General features: G+C 38.9%; 1 protein-coding gene across 2 annotated transcripts in view; it reads right to left on the bottom strand.

The window, feature by feature from the left end:
- Nucleotides 1-13,040: 13,040 nt before the first annotated feature.
- Nucleotides 13,041-20,154, bottom strand: part of LOC114316525 (uncharacterized) — a 57,735-nt gene continuing 50,621 nt past the window's right edge. For both annotated transcript variants that reach the window (XM_082878934.1, XM_082878933.1), the window contains one exon: nt 13,041-13,839. In XM_082878934.1, coding sequence (XP_082735060.1) covers nt 13,219-13,839 — 621 coding nt within the window. In that variant the 3' untranslated portion in view covers nt 13,041-13,218. The remainder of the gene's footprint in view (nt 13,840-20,154) is intronic.

Below are 20,154 nucleotides of genomic sequence, written 5' to 3'. Positions count from 1 at the left end.
ACCACTCATAATCTGTTTCGTGATTCTACTCTTGCACAATCTGTTGCTGGTATACATAAGTGGCACCTACATACTATTCATATACTTGACATTCTTGATAGTTTAATATTGTTCTTGACTGGTGCACCTTTATTTTTTATACGATGTTCTTGAACCCCTTCTGGTTTTCTTGAGTCTGAATCTCTATTCTTCTCTGTTTCCTTCTTGTGTTCTCCAGATTCTTGCATTCAATCCTTGTTTCCGTAGCCTTAGGTTTGGGACTAGTTCTAGAACTTACAAACTTTAGAAAAAATTAAAACAATTTCCCTTTAGATCCTCAAAAACCCTTGCCCCAGCATTCGTTTAGGTTTTGCCGAGGTCCTTTAAACCCTAACAAACCACTTCCTTTTTCAATCCAACACTTTCCGCTTAAGCCGACGTCATGGGTATGTGGAGGTGGAAGGTAGACACCCCACTTAAGCTAGAATATTTCAGGCAGGAGTTCGCCATCCCTGCCGACGTTCACCTTAAGTTGGATGGGAAGGAGGACTCCATTATGCCCAAGGACGATTCTATGCCTTTTCCAGTCGTAGCTTTCGTAGAGTGTGGACATAGGCTCCCTCTCGATATTCTTTTCTGAGAAGTCCTTCACTATTATAAACTTAACCCAATTCAATTAGCCATTAACTCTTACAGAGTCATCAACGACATTATAGCCTTAGCTAGCTGAGAAAATGCTAAGGTAACTCTAGCCAACATCTAGTACTGCTACACCATGTGTGGCCTTAAGTCAGAAAAAGGCTACATTTACTACCTTAAACCGAGGTCAACGGAATACAAACTCGTCGCAAATCTCCCTGATTCCAATAAGGGCGCCAGGGACGATTATTTCATCGTCTCGGGAAACTGGGAGTTTCTTCCAGATGACGACCTTCACCTCTACCCTTTAAGCCGTACACTATTCAGAGAGGGAGATAGTAAGATCCAAGTGTTTACTTCTACTTGCTTCTCAAGTCTTTTTTACTTTGATATTTTTATATGTTCTAACGTCTGTATGTTTTATTTTGCAGTTCTTCCTCAGCCTCCAAAGGACTTCCGAAAAAACTTCTATCCCAGCAAGGATTTTAAGAAGCTACTAAACTTGCCCATCAATCAACGCAAGGCTCCTCTGCTCCTAAATTATATCCCGACTTACAAATCCGTCTTGCTCGACGTCCCGAAGAAGAGCAAGTCTCCTCCTTCCGCCACAACTCCTCCTACAACTTCATCACCTCGGCCGGATCAGGGATCAACCTCTGATCCCATAGAATAGCCATCAACCTCGGCTCCACAACTAATCCTGCATTCTCAATGCAAGCACCGACGTCAAATTGTAGCCATCGTCGAGATGGGTCGTAAGAAGGCTATAGCAGACGACCTTCTAGCCGATATCCCCAACTCTGAATGAACAAGTCTTGGACTTGACTCAGGATGAGGAAGATGAAGTCTCAAAGGGTGCCTCCTCCCAAAAGATAACCTCCGAGGTGCCAATCGCCGAGAGAAGCATCGATCAAACTCTACAAGAGATCGACACCGAGCTCGAGGCTGAGAAGGCTACTGAGGAGATTCCCCAGTTGTCTTCTGGGATCGAGACCCAGCTTGCCGAGTAGTCTTGTTATAATCTTTTCCTTTGTTTCTTGTACCTTGTACTTTTTTTTTCACTTTTGAAACAATGTTAGCTTTAATTTGGCTGACGTGCCACTTTTGTAATCTGAACAAGTAATCCCTTTGTAAGCCGAAGTGCCCTTTCTCATCTTTGATTGCAAGACAACTTCTTTTTTCAAGTGTTTGCATGTTTGTTTTTTTTTTTTACTGTCTTGTATGATTCTATACTTAGAATGATTTGCATGTCTTCAATTGATGTCTTTCTTGTATAGTCTCCTCAGATTAACATACCTCGGGCAAAACTTCCAATCTTGCTTATCTCGGCCTTGGCTTAACACTTGAAAACATTGTAAAAAATATTTTTCACAACTACTATACAAAAACCTGCCACTTTACTTTACTTAGCAAGACTTCTATCTTCAAGTATCTTCTAAGTCTTGGGAACATGGTAATCTCGGCAAGTACGTAGAATCTTCTTTCAACATAATATCTGCATAATTTCAATTTGTAAATTTTTTCGTAAATTTTCAACAAGCGTTAAACCAGTCTTTAGCTTGTAAATTTCAACTCTCAAGCATCATTCTTCCAGCCCTCTGCCCCCTAATGTGAACTTAAGTTCCACTTGGATTCTCATTAAGCATGTGGCTTTGACCTCGTCGCTGAGGTGAGATTTAAACAAAGACTGGCCGAGGTTACCAACCTTGGTCTCTTTGTTAATCTATATACTTAGTTTCAATCTGTGTTTGTTTTTCCAATATGGCAAGTCCAAGTTAATTTCAACTTAGTTCAACTCTATTATATGCAAGTATAATTCAACTTTGCTATATAATAAGTCTAAGTTATTCGTCATGTTTGAATCAGAAACATCGCCAACTTAGTTCAACTCTATTATATGCAAGTATAATTCAACTCTACCATATAATAAGTCTAAGTTATTCATCATGTTTCAATCAGAAACATCGCCAACTTAGTTCAACTCTATTATATGCAAGTATAATTCAACTCTGCCATATAATAAGTCTAAGTTATTCGTCATGTTTCAATTGGAAACATCGCCAGCTTAGTTCAACTCTATTATATGTAAGTATAATTCAACTCTGCCATATAATAAGTCTAAGTTATTCGTCATGTTTCAATTGGAAACATCGCCAACTTAGTTCAACTCTATTATATGCAAGTATAATTCAACTCTGCCATATAATAAGTCTAAGTTATTCGTCATGTTTCAATTGGAAACATCGCCAACTTAGTTCAACTCTATTATATGCAAGTATAATTCAACTCTGCCATATAATAAGTCTAAGTTATTCGTCATGTTTCAATTAGAAACATCGCCAAGTGACTGGTCAGTCATACTGCACAAGTTTTAAAAATCAAGCTAAGACTTTATTATTACTTTGGCTAATACCAAGAAACAAAAAATCTAATGATAGAAAAACTTCAGATTGCAAGTATTCCAGGGTCTTGGCAACTCTTTACCTTCAATGTCTTCAAGCCGGTATGAACCATTGCCCAGGACCAAGATGATTCTATACGGTCCCTCCCAATTTGGGCCAAGCTTGCCCTCTCTGGAATCCTTCTTGTTGCCGACAACCTTTCTGAGGATGAGGTCCCCAACTTGGAACTCTCGTGGGTTAACCTTCTTATTATAGGCCTTGGCAAGCTGTTGCTGGTATGCTCCTAACTGAATTGCTGCTTTCTCCCTTCTTTCTTCTAGCAGATCTAGATCTCGGGCCAAGTATGCCTCATTGGTCCTGTTTTCTACTCCCTGGGTTCTGATCCCTGGGATGCCTTCCTCCAATGGAATAACTGCTTCTGTGCCATAAGCCATGGCAAATGGGGATTCCCAGTTGATCTTCTCGGCGTAGTCCGATATGCCCAGAGTACACTGAGCAACTCATCCACCCACTTTCCCTTTGCTGCTTCCAGCCTCTTCTTGATCCTATCCAAGATAACCTTATTGGATGCTTCTGCTTGACCATTACTTTGAGAAAAACTTGGAGTAGAGTAATAATTCTTGATCTTGTACTTTGCACAGAAGCTTTTAATTAGCTAACTGTCAAATTGTGTTCCATTATCTGCTATTATTGCTCTTGGCATCCTAAACCTGGTGATGATGTTTTTCTATATGAAGTTTTTTACATCAATGTCCTGAATCTTTGTAAGGGGTTCAACTTCAACCCACTTGGTGAAGTAATCTGTTGCCACTAGCAGGAACTTCCCTTGTTCACTCGCTTGAGGCAGTGGTCCAACAAGGTCCATGCCCCATTGGGCGAATGGCCAAGGGCTGGACACTGGGTTCAGATCTGCTGCTGGTTGGTGTATCAAAGGTGCAAACCTCTGTCACTTCTCACATTTTCTGACATAGGCTTCAGCATCTTTCTGTATATAGGGCCACCAGTATTCCTGAGTAATGGCCTTATGAGCAAGTGACCTACCCCCAGTGTGGCTTCCACATACTCCTTCATGTATCTCATACAAGAAGTCTTCAACTTGTGAAGGATGCACACACCTCAAAAGGGGACCAGTAAAAGATCTTCTGTAGAGATAACCCTCTGTTGTCAGACTGAATCTTGCCGACTTCAGTCTGATCTTGTGTGCTTCTTTATGATCATCTAGCAGTTTTCCCTCTTTAGGGAATACTATTACTGCATCTATCCAGCTTGGTCCCATATCCACACATATTGCTTCATACTCCGTGTTCAGTGGTTCTACACTTGGACCTGAGAAGTATTCAATCATTATTGTCCTTGCCTCACCTGGTTTCATTGCACTAACCAGGTTGGCCAAGGCATTAGCATGGTTGTTCTCATCTCGGTCGACTTGCTATAGTCGGCAATTTTGGAACAATGCCATCAGTTTGCCTACCTCCTTTTCATAGGCCACCATCCTTTCATCTCGGGCAGCGTATTTACCTGTTGCTTGGTTGACGATAAGTTGGGAGTCACAGAAGACCATCAGCTCATCGGTTTCCATTGCTGTTGCCAACTTCAACCCTACGATCAGGACTTCATACTCTGCCTCGTTGTTTGAGGCCTTAAACCCCAAATGAATGGACTATTCTAGTATCTGCCCATCTGGCGATATTAGCACTACTCCTGCTCCCACTCCTTATCGGTTTGAACTCCCATCAATAAACAGGTGGAAGGAGTCGCCGATGTAAATACTGCATGGCCTGAGTTTCTCTTTCTTCTTTTGTTTTGCTATCTCTAGCTGGGTTTTTCCTCTTTCATTCGGACATCGTATACCTCGGCTCAACGGAGCCCGATGTATGATGGCGCCTGGTGTGAACTCGGCCATGAAGTCGGCCACAACTTGGCCTTTGATTGCTATTCTGGGTCTGAATTCCAGGTCATATTGGCCTAACACCACTACCTATCTGGCTATTTTGCCTGTCAGATCTCCCTGCTGCAACAGGGACTTCAAGGGATGCTCAGTTAACAGCACAATTTTGTGGGCTTGAAAGTAATGATTTAGCTTTTTGGAAGTCATTACTAAAGCTAGTGTTAGCATCTCCAAGGATAGGTATCTGGTCTCTGCATCAGCTAGGGTTTTACTCATGTAGTGAACTGTCCTTTGCTCTCCTTTTTCTTCTCTGATTACTACTGTACTCGCTACATGCTCTGAAACTGTCAAGTATAAGAACAGCTCCTCTCCAGGTACTAGATTCGAGAGATCTGGAGCTGTGGTCAAATATTTCTTCAAGTCGGCCAAGGCGACTTCGCACTCTTCTGTCCATAAAAAGTCTGTGGCTTTCTTCACTAAGCTGAAGAAAGGTTTACATTTGTCAGAGCTTCTGCTTATGAATCTATTCAGGGTTGCAGCCCTTCTAGTCAACATCTGCACTTGTTTTGCTGATGTTGGGATTTTAATTCTAAGATGGCCTTGATCTGATCCGAGCTAGCCTCAATGCCCCTTATGGTAACCAAGTATCCTAAGAACTTACCAGACCTAACTCTAAATGCGCACTTCGATGCATTGAATTGGAGCCGATATGTTCTAAGGATGTCAAAAACTACCTTTAAGTCTTCCAGATGATCCTCAGGTTCCTTGGTCTTTACGGCCATGTTATCTATGTATACCTCCACTGTTCTGCCTATTAGATGCCTGAACATCTTGGTCACCAGTCTTCGGTAAGTTGCTCCTGTATTTTTTGACTCGAAAGGCATCACTCTATAGTAATACAACCATTTTGGGGTGATAAATGTAGTCATCTCTTTATCTGGGGGGTACATAGCTATCTGATGGTATCCCTTGTAAGCATCTAGGAAGCTCATCTTTCCATGTCCTGAGGTGGCATCCACCAATTGGTCAATTTTGGGGAGTGGAAAACTGTCTTTAGGACAAGCCTTGTTCAGGTTGATGAAGTCCACACAGACCCTCCACTTCCTATTCTTTTTCTTCACGATGACCGTGTTTGATAGCCATGTTGGGTAGTTTACCTCTCGTATGGCTCTGGCCTCCAGAAGTTTATCCACTTCCTCTTCTATTGCCTTAACATGCATCAACATCGGCCTTCTTGCTCGCTAGATGACAGATTTAGCTGACCTGTCCACATTCAACTTATGGCAAGTGACCTCGGGGTCAATGCCAGGCATCTTGTACGGCGTCTAGGCAAACACTTCAATGTTTGCTCTCAAGAACGCCTCTAGCTCTTTTTTCTCTTCCTCAGCCAAGCCCGAGCTGAGAAGGAAGAAGCGCTCTTCATCCCCTTGCTGGACAAGGATTTTCATCAGGGCTTCTTCACTCTTCTTAGCTTGCTCTTTGCTGACGTCCTCCAGGACTTTCATGTCCTCATCCTCGATCTCTGCTGTTTCTGCTTCTTATATGTTGCAGGTGGATTTCATTACTGCCATGGAGCAATTCTTTGCCTGCACTTGATCCCCTCTGATCTCCTCAATTCCATGCTTTGTTGGGAACCGCAATAACCGGTGCAATGTTGAGGGAACAACCCCTATTGCATGCAGCCATGGCCTTCCCAGGATATCATTGTAAGGGGAGGGAGTGGTAATTACTGTGAACTCAGTTTTTACTTTCTTGGTGCCAGCCTGTATCTCCAAACTTACTGTTTCCAAGGGCCACGACGGTGTTCCATTGAACCCGACCATTGGACCATTGGATTGTTCCAGATCATTTTGGTGAAGGCCAAGCTCTTTGTAACACCTAACATACATGATGTCACAAGAGCTGCCCTGGTCAATTAAGATGCACTTCACTTAGTATTCTTCAATCTGGAGGGATATTACCAAGGCATCGTTGTGTGGATGCTGCACCATCTCTTGGTCGTCTTCAGTAAAGGACACCACTGGTCCCTGGCACTCGTCTGTCCTATGTCTTTTCTGCCGGACCTGGTACATATGCTGCAAGTGTTTTACCTTCTGAGTCTCCCCGCATATTTTGTTCTCATTGACCTTCGAGTGAATCATATTGATCACTCGAGGTCCGCCTGCTTGCGGTTAAGGTGTTGGAGGAGGTGGTGCTGCCGGTGCCTGAGGCAGTCTTGCTTGCTCTTCCCTTGTCCTGGCCTCGTCTACAAGGTCCCTTAAATGACATTGTCTTACCAGGTCTTCCAGATGTGCCTTTAGGGCTCTACACTCCTGAGTTAGATGCCCATCTTCATTGTGATAAGCACAGTGCTTGCCAAGGCTTCTTCCCATAAATTCGCCTAGAACCCTTCCTAGTGCTCTGTAATAGGGCTAATTTCGGATTTTCTCCAAGACTTTGTAAATTGGGATTCAAAATACGGTTGTGACTGCCTGCGCAACCCTTAATCCTATTTCTTTGTAACAACCCCGACCTCTGATTATTGTTAATCCGTACTTAATTATGCCTAACAGTAATTTAGAAGGGATTTGGAATTAATTTGCATGTGCCTTGCATTATTTTGTATCTCTATCTGTCTGGTGTAGAAAGATCTGTTCAGGTTGTAGTTTCGATTTGTGAATTGAAAGCCTTATCGGCGTCTGAATCTAACATTGACTTGATTTATGTGCTAATTAGGATTTATAGAATTTTATGGTAGGTTTAATTAAAATTATGTTCGGAACGATTAAATTTGATTAAAATAATGCCATTTGCTTATTTTGAACAATTACCACTTCTTAGGCTAATTGAACCCCACTCACCTCTTTTATTCACTTTTTGATCACACTTGAGCTTTGAGAGGGAGAAAACGAGAGGGAGAGTGAGAGAAGGGGGAATTGGTGTAGAGCTTGAAGATTGGATTCACAAGGAGGGTAATTGCTAGGAAAACTTGGAAAATCACTCAAGACCATCTCTAGCATAAGGAGTTGAGATCCCTAGGTAAGAATGTTAACCTCTAACCTTGAAGTTTGGTTGATTAGAACATGAAATTAATGGTGTTAGGTGGATTAACATGTGAATTGAACTAAAGGATGGGAACTAAGAGTGAATTCATGCATGCATGCATGCATGCATGTTCCATGGCATTTTGGAGATTTATTTTCAAGAATTTCTTCATGCATGTGTTGAGTCCATTCTAATTTTGGAAACACAATGAGTTTCATGTGATTTAGTAGCATTTGATCATGTTTTGGAGAGCCTTAGCTCAAAAATGTACTTGCATGTGAGGTTCATAAATTGATTTTGAATTTAAGTTGAGTTTGTGCATAATTGATATTCTTTTGGGCCTTGATTTCTTGACATGATCCTTTAGACATGATGTTCTATGAGTTATTGGGTGTTTTCTAAAGTTTTGGGCCCAGAAAATTGAGTTTGATGCTTCAAAAGTCGAATTTGAGCTTGGATATCAAATATGGAATTTCCAGAAATTTGATCCACGCTCAAGTGTGGAACTCTACGCTTGAGCGTGCACTCTGAGTACGTGCACTCCACTCGAGCGATGATGTTTACGCTCGAGCGTGAAATGTATATACCAAGAAGTTCTTGTGTTTTGCAGTCCGCTCGAGCGAGGGTCTGAGTCTCACACTCGAGCGTGAAAATCATGCATCCAACATTTTTTCATGAGTTTACAGTCCGCTCGAGCAAGGAAATTCACGCTCGAGCGGAGCTTCATTGTCTGCATGTCCGCTCGAGCGAGGAAAGCCACGCTCGAGCGTAGACCTTATTTTCAACAAATTTTGAGAAATGTTTTCCAATGCATTCTTGCATCGTCATTCCATCCTAGGCATTTCTAGGCCATGTTTAAGACTCCATAATGAAGATTAAGGGTTAGAAACACACTAAGAGCAAACGACATAAGTTATGTACAATTCGAACGTGTGTTTCAAGTGTATGTTTGTATGTGTGTTCATGTAGGTCACGCGCCTCAGAACAAGTGAAGGGCCGCCTTACCATCTAGTTAGGCTATCAATCATCTGTGAGTAATGACTTTGTAAAGTTATGTTCTATGTTAAGTATTTTCTGAATATTACAATAAGAAGTGATTAATTTTCTGAAATGAGATGCTGTGTTTGAAATGATTGAATGATCATCCAAGATTCTGAAAGTTATCCGTGGCATCTTTAGCATTACAAGATATGTGTCCCTTTATGGGCCATTTGGTCCCTTTATGGGTCATTAGGTTCCTTTATAGGTCATCAAAAACGTCTCTATACACATGAGTCATCAGAATGCCTTCAAGGTTGTCCCTTTATGGGTCATCGGATTTGTTAACGCTAAAGGATGTACCACGTATGATTATATGCAAAATTTGAATATGGAAATGATTATGAAAATGATTATGAATCTGTTTCTGTTTTGGGATCTGAATATGCGTAAGACTCTGTTTCTGTTAAGAATCTGATTTCTAACTCTGTGATGGATATCATTCATTAAATCCTTTACTCTGTTATTATTCACTGGGCTTTAGCTCACAGTTTATATTATGTATGTAGGTGAGCCGGCATGTGACGAAGGCCAGAGTTGACGGCTTTCATTTATGTTTTTGTGAGCCAACCGTTGTGCCTCCCGAGGGGGTTCCGATCGAAATCTAGTTGCATGGCTGTTTTTGTACTTATGCTAGTTTCTGAATGTTTGTAAAGTCAGGTCTTGGGAACTCCACTTATGTAAATGTTTTGTAAATATTGAGGTCCTCTGACCGACACGCTTGTGCATATATATATAAGTTTCGAAATCTTTTGTCCCATGTATGTCATCACAGCTCATTGGACCCTATATATTTTGTATAATTACTTCCGCAGCCCCTTGTCTTGTGCTTATCTGTTCAGAGGCCTTTGGTAATCCATAGATTGCTGGCCGGTTATGATGCTAAACCTACAGGGGTGGGTTTGAGTCTTGACACTCTTGCTTGTTGTACCCAGTGTTACCTCGGCCTTGCTTCGGCGAGCCGTTTGTTTTCTCTTGTTTTGACGCCTTTGTCCTTGGCGTGTCCTCCTCGGCCCTGGCATACTTTTCTATTCTTGCCATAAGTTCCTCCATACTTTTTGGCAATGTCTTTGCCAGTGATTTTCGAAGTAGGCAATTATTCTTTAGGCCGTTCTTAAAAGACACGACCGCCACCTCCTGGTTGCACCCTGGTATTCGGTTGAACACCTCATAGTACCTCTTGGCATAGGCCCTAAGGCTTTCATCCTCACTAATTCTCAGACCCATCAGGGAGTCCACCCTTAATGGTTGTAGTTTGTTTGTCACAAACCTGGCCACGAACATCTCGGCCAGGCCTTTCCAAGTCTTCACAGTTCCTTTCGGCAACTTGTGAAACTAGTCCGACGCAATTTCCCCGAAGGATGAGGGGAACACCTTGCAAAGCAACGGCTCGTTCCCGGTGTATAGTGCCATTGAGTTTAGGTACAAGCCGATGTAAAAGTTGGGGTCTGACTTATCGTCGTATATCTGGAATCTCGGCATATTGAACCATTTTGGGGCTTCGAATTTATCCAATTCTACCGAAAACGGCGTTCTCGGTTTGATCGGAGAAGTTACCTCGTCATCTTGTCGTTTTCTCTGGAGGTAATCCTTTAGATCCTCCTTGGTCCGTCCAGGAGCTCGGCTATCTCCGGATTTCATCATTTTTGGTGCACTACTTCTAGTGTCCTTATGAGTTCTTTTGGACCTCCCTTCATTGGTCGTGTCAAAACAGAGTTCCTTCCCTTGAACATCCCGATGTTCTTTGGTGCAGGCTTCTTTGGTTCGACATGTCTTCTGGGATTCTCTTCTCGTTGATTCTCCATGCCCGTCCTCCCATGAAGGCCGGTGAGAATGTCCCTTGGGCCTGTCGTGCTGAGGAACTGAAAGAATTATTTTTTGCCACCCTTTTCGGGCATCTTTCTTGGCTACTGGAATCGACGTATTTTGTAATGGGAATGGTGGCTACATGATGTTGTTCTGCATCATGAAATTGACGACCGTTTGCAGGTCCGCCAATTTGTCCGCCTTTCCATTCATCCCTCCGTCCCTCTGCAAGTATCTATCTTTCCATACCTGGAGGTCGTTCTCGTTGTAATACCCGCCTCGGTCTGCCTTCTTTGGTACGTCGCCCTCCTCGCCGACGTCATTCTCTTTGGGATTCTGATCCCGAGATTCTTCATTGCAGTCATCCTCCTCCACGTTAAGGTCAATGTGCTTACCACTCCCAGTAGGTATGTCGTCCCTAACCTTTTTTTCTGTTCGTCGTTGGCCACCTATTCTTCTTTCTTTCCCACAGACGGTGCCAAATTGTATGTGTCAATTTCTGACCACACTGCCAAATAGGTATTCAGCTAGAGAACACCGGCATAATATATTAAGCCCGAGCGACCTGTCACATAAAGATAAGATTTCGACGGTGGTTCGTCCACCCGGGGACACTCCGACGATTAAATTAGTTATCTCTCAAAGATAGCAAAAGTGCTTAACTCACTATTCAGAATACAAAAAGCGTACCTTAGACCCACGAGGGTGCCTCTCTTTTATAGCCAACACTGACCTAATCCCAATAGAAGCCTAACTTCAATGGACTCTAGCTCAATGCTAATCTTGGACTCCTAGTTAGATTGGGACAAATTCTTTAAGAGTCTTATCTTTATCCAAACTGAAGTCCTCTCTCATTCTAGGACTCTTGTCCCTTATTCGCTTATCCCGGATTCCGGCATCCTCGCAGATAACCTCAGTCTATCCGAGATTATCTCGACGTCACGACTAGAACACGTGGCACCTCGGCTGGCACTTCGGTGCCACCTCGGCCACGTGTTGTCATTAAAAAATTATGTCCCCACACTCTGTTTAGGAAATCCAGTGTTTTTATATGTAATATTTAATTTAGATGGATTACACTTGGTTTGTATAGATTTATATGATATTTGGAATGTGATGTTACAAGTTAGAGTTTTTGAATAATTGATAATGGAATAGGTATTATTGATAATGGATTTAGATTATAATTGATATATGTATTATTCTGTATACGTACAGGTTACAAGTTGCATTGATAATGAAATGTATATAATTTATAAATGATTGAAAAATATTCAATTTGTGCATTTTAAAAAAATTAATAAATAGAGCTTGAGCTTTTGGCGATTAAACATTTAGTAGCCAAAAAATAAAAAAAGGAACTTATTGGCGACTAAACAGTTAGTAGTAAAAAAAAAAATGAAAATTTTTGGCAACTAAAAAATTGGTAGCTTAAAAAAAAAATGAAAGTTTTTGGCGACTAAAAAATTGGTAGCCAAAAAAGAGTCACATTTTTAGCGATTAAAAAATTGATAGCCAAAAAGGAGTCACGTTTTTAGCGACTAAAAAATTGAATATGAAAAATATTTTCTTTTTGGCGACTAAATATTTTCTTTTGAGCAACTAAATTTTTAGTCGCCAATTTGTGACTTTCGGCGACTAAAAAAAAATTAGTCGCCAATGCTTTTCCCTACAATCATCTAGCGACAAAGCTGGCGACAAAAAAATTTAGTTGGCAAAAATGTTCGGCGACTAAAAAATGACTTTTGGTGACTAAAAATTTAGTCGCCAAAAGTGTATTTTGTACTTAATATTAATTTTAAAAATTATTATCTATTGTTATTAATTATGAAAAAAAAAAATTTGAAGCTAAAATTAATAAGTGCTCCCTCTGAACAATTTTTTTGGGTCCGCCACTGGTTCCAAATAAGGTTAAAGTGTTTGTTTGAAAAGTTTGCTGTAATATTCTCCCACTTGAAGAGAGACTCTTCTAAAAGAAGGTCACGTTACATGCAATGTGTGTCTGTAATGAGTGCCCTGAGTCGATTGTTCACTATCTGAGAGTTTGTGTGTTCGCACAGATGTCTGGATATCTATGAGATTCGAAGATTAGGATAAGATCAAGAATAGAGGAGACATTCTCGATTGGCCGATGGAGGACTATGTCCGAGGTGGCCTTTCAATTATGTTAATATTACATAATAACTATCTTAATGCTACAAAAATGGCTATCATAATACTAAAAAATAACTATCTAAAAACATAATAAATACTACAAAATAGAATAAGACAAATAAGTTGTGTCCTTCAATTTATTTTGATAATAATACTTGATAACTCCTTTGTTGGATGGTACTCCTCACTCGATACATGAAACCATAGTTTAGATAATTGAATATAAGACAAATACAAACATTGAGTCACAATAATAAATATCAAACAGACAACAACATTAAGACCCTACTACATTTCATGGCCTTTATAAACGAGGGAATACCGGGCTACGAAGCACAAGTAATTGACAGACATATATACTATGTCTACGTAAACTAGGGTCGCCGGAAAACATGCGCAGAAGAAAAATATGATATACGGCGTTGTAATCTGCTCTTCCTCAAGAATATAAGCTTGGAAACATGTGGTGACGGTCATGGTACTGGAATAGAACAAGGCACTCATTGCAAGGAAATATTTGAGTGGCAACACGACGTAGAAATCATAGCTTCGAAACCGTGACAATTGAATTGAAAGTTGAGTCCCCAAGGCAAGCAAAGAAGCAATGAGACTTCCTCCTACATATATTAGGAAATAGTGCAACTCTTCAAACTTTTCAGACTTTCGGTTCTTGAAGAAAGCAGGTTTGCCAGTTTCTCCATTGAAACCACCAGGGATAGTAAAGATTGCTGCGAAATTGATGGTGCTGATGAGAATAGAGAGGACCATTAGGCCATTGTTCATGTCTTTGGCTTCTTTCTCAGCTTTTTCTATGACCTCTTTGTGATTCTCTTCAAATAGCTCTTTGGCTGTCAAGTTCTCAGAGTTTTGATGAGGTAATAACTCTGGACAAAAATCGTCTTTTACATGCTGCAAAAAATAAATATATGGAGAAAGAAGACAACCACATTTGTAAGTAATAAGTAACAATTTGTTTGATTTTTGATGTGCCCTTCAATATAAACATTTTACTTTACTTTAAAACAATTTAAACACTAATGAGCATTTCTTTCAGTTCAAAATCTACTTTACCCCACGGAGGTATGACTCGGTAAGACAAATTACATTATCACCTTTTTGTTCATGTAGTGTTAATGATGCGAACACAAATTGATGGAGCAAGATGGGATTTTAATCAAAGTTAATGTGCCACACAACATTTTTCTAATTACAAAATTTACAGTACATGGAGCAAATTGAGATTTTGATCAAAACCAAAATGGAGTTTTGATAAAATTATAGGGGTGCTAATGTGGGACTTCCATGTACACTTCAAAATTATGTCTTTACACTCACTTGTATAAAACTTTCTTCTCAAGTGTAAGTGTAACAATGCATAAGGTGGGTGTAATTTAAAGGGTGTAACTAGAAGCTCTTGTGCTAATAATAAGACAAAGAAGATTGCAATTTTGAAAATAGCAATAATTAAAAATAAAAGTGACTAATATAAAATTACAGCGTACTATATCATTATTAGCCCAAACATTTTATGTATAAGATTTTTTTGGGGTTAAAGTTTTATTCCAAAACAAAGCAACTAATAGGACTCAATGGCCAATTGTTTATTTAGGAGGAAATCCTTAAGACTCCGGCAACATCACTTTCAAAATAATTTTTAGGGAAATTTTATACATATCTTTTTGAGGTGCATACCATGTTCTCTAATCTTTGTGATATTTAATTGTAAACTATTGTGAAGTCAGTTATGACCTGTCATAATTTTTATTTTTGTTATTGCTGAAGAAGTTTTTGGTTATATTTCAAGTGGTGTTTAGATTCATTATAAAGTTAGTTATGTCTCAAGTGGTTTTTGCTTTTGACTTATTGTGTTTTTTTTAAAGTTATGACTTAAAAGTGATTTAGCTCACAAATTTCATAACTTGTATTATTGTATATGATACACACTCCCAAAAAAATGTATATTATAGAATGAACCTAATTTTTAATTATATGAGTTGTTGCATGTGAGTGTGAAATGTTTATTTATTTAAGAATTAATTGTGGGAAAATAATGGGACCCAACCCTCGGTTGAGATGGGTTTAAGTGAGCTTTGTATTCTTTTAGTTGAGGGGGTTACACTACCAAAAGAATAAGCTAAAACCATTAAGAATTAAATGGGAAATTATCTCATAAAGTGAGTATCATGAAAGAGTTTTCGGAGAAGGTAGAATATCATCTATCATACATTGATTAGAGAGGAAAGTATTAATGAGTATTTATAACCCTTGTTTTCCAAAAGGTATGAGACTTTAGGCATCCAAATTTTTCGAAGGAATGAAGTTATGGATGTGTGAAGGATGGGCTTAGGCTGAAACTGTGGACCAAGTGTGTTATATAAAAATTACCACACGCGCGCGCACGAGCCGCTATTGCTGCTCACCCGGTCTACGTCCGGGTCTGTGGATCTTGGGCTTGGATCAGGTGGGTGGCCCAAAAACCTATATCCATTCAGTAGACCTAGAAATTTTGAATTAACCTCTGTAACTCCAGCAAAGATTACCTAGTTAATGACATGTTGAGAGGCTCCCTACCTCTATAAATAAAGGCTTTCCACTATAGTCTTGAGACACAAAATTCTTTGAAAACTTCTTCAGTGTTCTTTGTGTTTGTCATTCCTTCTAGTAAGAGAAAGTATTTCCATTTGTTAAGTTCGATCATTTTTCAGTGTTCTTCGTGTTAGTCATTCCTTCTAGCAAGAGAGAATACTGCCACTTGTTCAGTTCTCTAGAGCAACTCAAGTAAGTGTTATTGATCTAACCATTATATCCTAGGAGATAGACGCTAACAGAACTCTAGCACTCTATAATGAGCCGCCAAGCCTATTAATTTTAAAGGACTCGATGTGAAACACGTGCCTTAATTTGCCTATTTTTTTTATGCCCTTTAATTTTCAAATTCAATCTCATTTATGTTTGTGAATTTTTTTTTTTTCCCTTTTATGAATTTGTTTCAGTTCTGTATTTTCTAGATTTCTAGATTCGTAATTCAATTTGGTAATTTTCTTTCCCAAAATATGTAATTTTTTAAATTAACAAAACAAGACTGTTAAATATAATTTAATAAAAAATACTAATAATAAAAAATAAAAAAAACAACAACAACAATCTTAAAACATATTTTTGTATAAATAGTTTCATAAATCAGTTTCGTCTTGGACAAGCTATTTTAGTTTTATAAATAGTTGAATTTCCTAGAAAAATAAAATTTATAGTTTCAATTCCAAACTTTTTAAACTGATTGAATTATGGAAATTTAACAATTTTGAAGTCTGGAAATTTTAATAAATACAAATTCTGGATAGTTTAAGTTTAGTTTTTTGGAGAAGAAAAAAAAAAAAAAACAGTCTTGGTTTTTTTGGAAAAAAGGAAATAAAAGATTATTGTTCCAATAAAGTGATTTTGGGTTTAATTTTATTACTCCCAAAAGTGTTTGGTTCTTTGGAATAGAAACCAAACTTGTAATCTGTCTAATTATTTCTGGTTTGATTTTCAAAAAGGCCAATTGAAACATCAACTGCTGTTGCGAATCCAACCTAACAAGTACCAATTGTGACTACACCACTCCCCGTGGTGACCCCTATCTCGATTCTGGGAGTACCGGTTAATGATCATGAGCAACTGGAGAAATTTACCGGTCTGAATTTCAAGAGGTGGCAATAGAAGATATTGTTCCACCTGACAACCTTAAACCTTGCAAGGTTTTTGAAAAAAAGATCCTTTTGCCATATATGAGAATGAGCAGGACAGGAAGATGTTTATGGCCAAGGACACTTGGAAGCAATATGACTTTTTGTGCCAGAATTATGTGCTCAACAACTTGATTGATACACTGTACAATGTGCATAGCGTCAAGAAGTCAGCAAAGGAGTTATAGACTCTTTGGACAAGAAGTAAAAGACCAAGGATGTTGGAGCTAAGAAATTTGTGTTGGGCCAGTTCTTGGGCTTTAAAATGGTGAACTCCAAGACCGTGATCAATCAAATCCAAGACCTCATAGTAATTTTGCACGAGATCCATCCAGAGGGAATGATCATAAATGAATCATTCCAGGTAGCAACCATGATTAAGAAGTTGTCCCTCGGTTGGAAGGGCTTTTAGAACTAGTTGAAGCACAAGCAAAAGAAGATGACAATTGAGGAACTCATTGTTAGGCTCCGGATCGAGGAAGACAACATGGGTGCTAACAAGGGAGTAGGGAGTACCCACGTAGTCAAGGCCAATATGGTGGAGCATGGTCAGTCATTTGAAGCAAAGAAGCAGCAAATGAGAAGAGAGTCAAAACTAAGACCCAAGAGAGGCATATCCAAGAAATCAGTGCACAAAGTTCAAGAACCAGTATACAAGTTCCTCAGTAGCTGCTGCAATTGTGGCAACATAGGTTACCAAGCTGAGCCGATGTACTAGATTGGAGGATCTCTCTCAGGATGTCTCTAGCATACACCTTTCTATGGTGGTTTCGGAGGTGAAACTGATGGGTTCTAACCCAAGGAAATGGTGGGTGGACACTATATGATGAGACAAGAAAATGTTCACTTTCTTCGAGCTGGTTATAAACTACAAGAAGTTGTTCATGAAAAACTCAACAACCTTTGACATTGAGGGTCAAGGCAAGGTGATCTTGAAGATGACTTCAGGAAAATAACTGACTCTAAACAATGTCCTATATGTGCCAAACATTGCAGGAACCTTGTGTCTGGATCTCTCTTAAGAAAACATGTATTCCACATGATTTTTTAAGTAGACAAGGTCGTGTTGACCAACAATGAGGTTTGTGTGGGTAAGGGATATTTGTCTAATGAGCTATTTAAGCTTAGTGTTATGACCATTTTCCCAAGAGCAATAAAACTGCTTCTATTTCTGTTTACTTGCTTGAGTCATCTAACATGTGGCATGGTAGATTAGGACATATTAGTTATAATACATTGCTTAGATTAATTGACTTATGTGTTCTATTTCTGTTTACTTGCTTGAGTCATCTAACATGTGGCATGGTAGATTAGGACATATTAGTTATAATACATTGCTTAGATTAATTGACTTAGATCACATACCTACTGTTAAAATTGAACGAAGTCACAAGTGTGAAACATGTGTTAAAGCAACATTAACAAGGACTTCTTATCAAGCAATTGAAAGAAGCTCTGAGCCACTAGATCTAGTTTATAGTGATGTGTGTGATTTGAAATACATACAAACATGGGGAGGAAATAAGTATTTTATTACTTTTGTTGATGATAGCACAAAATATTGTTAATGTTTATTTACTTAAGAGCAAAGATAATGCTATTAATAAGTTTAGTATTTATAAGAATGAAGTTGAAAATCAATTTAGCCAAAAGATTAAGGCATTGGAAAAGTGATCATGGTGGTGAGTATGAATTGCCATTTGTAGAGCTTTGTGCCCATAATGGAATCATTCACCAAACCATAGCGCCATACTCTCTTCAGTAAATTGGAGTTGCTAAATGAAAAAAATCATACCTTAAAGGAAATGATGAATGCGATGTTGGGAAGTTTTGGGTTGCCATAGAACTTGGGGGATGAAGCATTTCTCTCTATGAATTACATCCTAAACAATACCACGTAAGAAAGTGGATAAGATCCCTTATGAATTATAAAAAGGCCGAAAGTCTTTATTTAAATTCTTTCAAATGTGGGGGTGTCTTGCAAAAGTGACAACACTTATACCCAGGTGGGTTAGGATAGGCCCAAAATTCGTTGTTCATTGATTATGCACAAAATAGTAGTGCATATCAATTTCTTGTGCACAAATTTGAAATATCAAATATACAGAAGAGTACGATTATGAAATCTAGAAATATGTCTTTCTTTGAAAATGTATTTTCGTACCGAACCCAAAAAGGGGAGTCAAATTTCGTTAAGCAAACAGATAACACGGTCAATAACAGTGATCTAGATGAGGAACCAGATAAGCCTAGAAGAAGTAAAAAGGCTAGGACATCCAAGTCTTTTGGTCCAGACTTCTCAACATACATGATGAAAAATGATCCTCAAAGCTTCCAAGAAGTTGTGATTTCTTTAGAGAAGCCTCTACGGAAAGAGGCTAGTAAGAGTGAGATTGACTCCATCTTGCAGAATCATAACTAGGAGTTAGTAGATCTACCTCCACGTAGTAAGCCTTTGGGCTACAAGTGGATCTACAAGAGGAAGATGAAAGCCAATGGGTCAATTGATAAATACAAAGCTAGGCTTGTTATCAAATGCTATAGGCAAAGAGAAGGCATGGACTACTTTGATATGTATTCACCTGTTACCAGGATAACATCCATTTGATTGGTGATTGCAATCGCATCTTTGCGAAATCTAGAGATATATCAAATGGATGTTAAGACAGCTTTCCTAAATAGAGATTTAGATGGAAAACTGCATGGAACAACCTGAAGGGTTCTCCTTTCTAGGAGAAGGAAGGAAAATTTGTAATCTTGTAAAATCATTATATGGTTTGAAGCAAGCACCAAAACAATGAAATGAGAAATTTGACAACAATACGTTGTTAAGTGGGTATAAAACAAATGAGTGCGACAAACATGTTTATGTTAAAGACACTGACAAAGGTTCTATCATTTTGTGTTTGTACGTTGATGACATACTCATTGTTGGTAGTAATAAAGAAATTATCAAAATTACGAAGACGATGTGAAACTCTAAGTTTGATATGAAAGACACGAGTCTTGCAAATGTCATTCTAGGAATTAAAACGTCTAGAACATTTAATAGAATTATTTCATCTCGGTGTCATTATATGGATCAGATTCTTGAGAAATATAATAAATCAAATACAAATGTATCTAGGACTTCAGTGGACTCAAGTCTCTGTTTGGCCAAGAATAATGGTGAGAGTGTGTCTCAACTATAATATTCTCGGATCATAGAAAGTGTAATGTATTTGATGAGTTGTACAAGGCTGAATATATCCTACTTGATTAGAAGGCTTAGTAGATACATAAGTAATCCTAATGCCAACCACCGGAAGGCGATTATATAGGTACTAAGGTATTTACGATATACCCGAGATTATCGGTTGCATTACACTAGATATCCAGCGGTACTAGAAGGGTACATTGATGCAAACTGAATATCTAATGTAAAAGATTCAATGTCCACTAGTGAATATAATTTTACTCATAGAGGAGCAGTTGATTCCTGGATATCTTCCAAACAGAC

The sequence above is a fragment of the Camellia sinensis genome, chromosome 7 (assembly GCF_055761805.1).
Source record: "Camellia sinensis isolate YWXY chromosome 7, ASM5576180v1, whole genome shotgun sequence".
Taxonomy (NCBI): Eukaryota; Viridiplantae; Streptophyta; class Magnoliopsida; order Ericales; family Theaceae; genus Camellia; species Camellia sinensis.
This window is presented reverse-complemented; position numbering and strand designations above follow the sequence as displayed.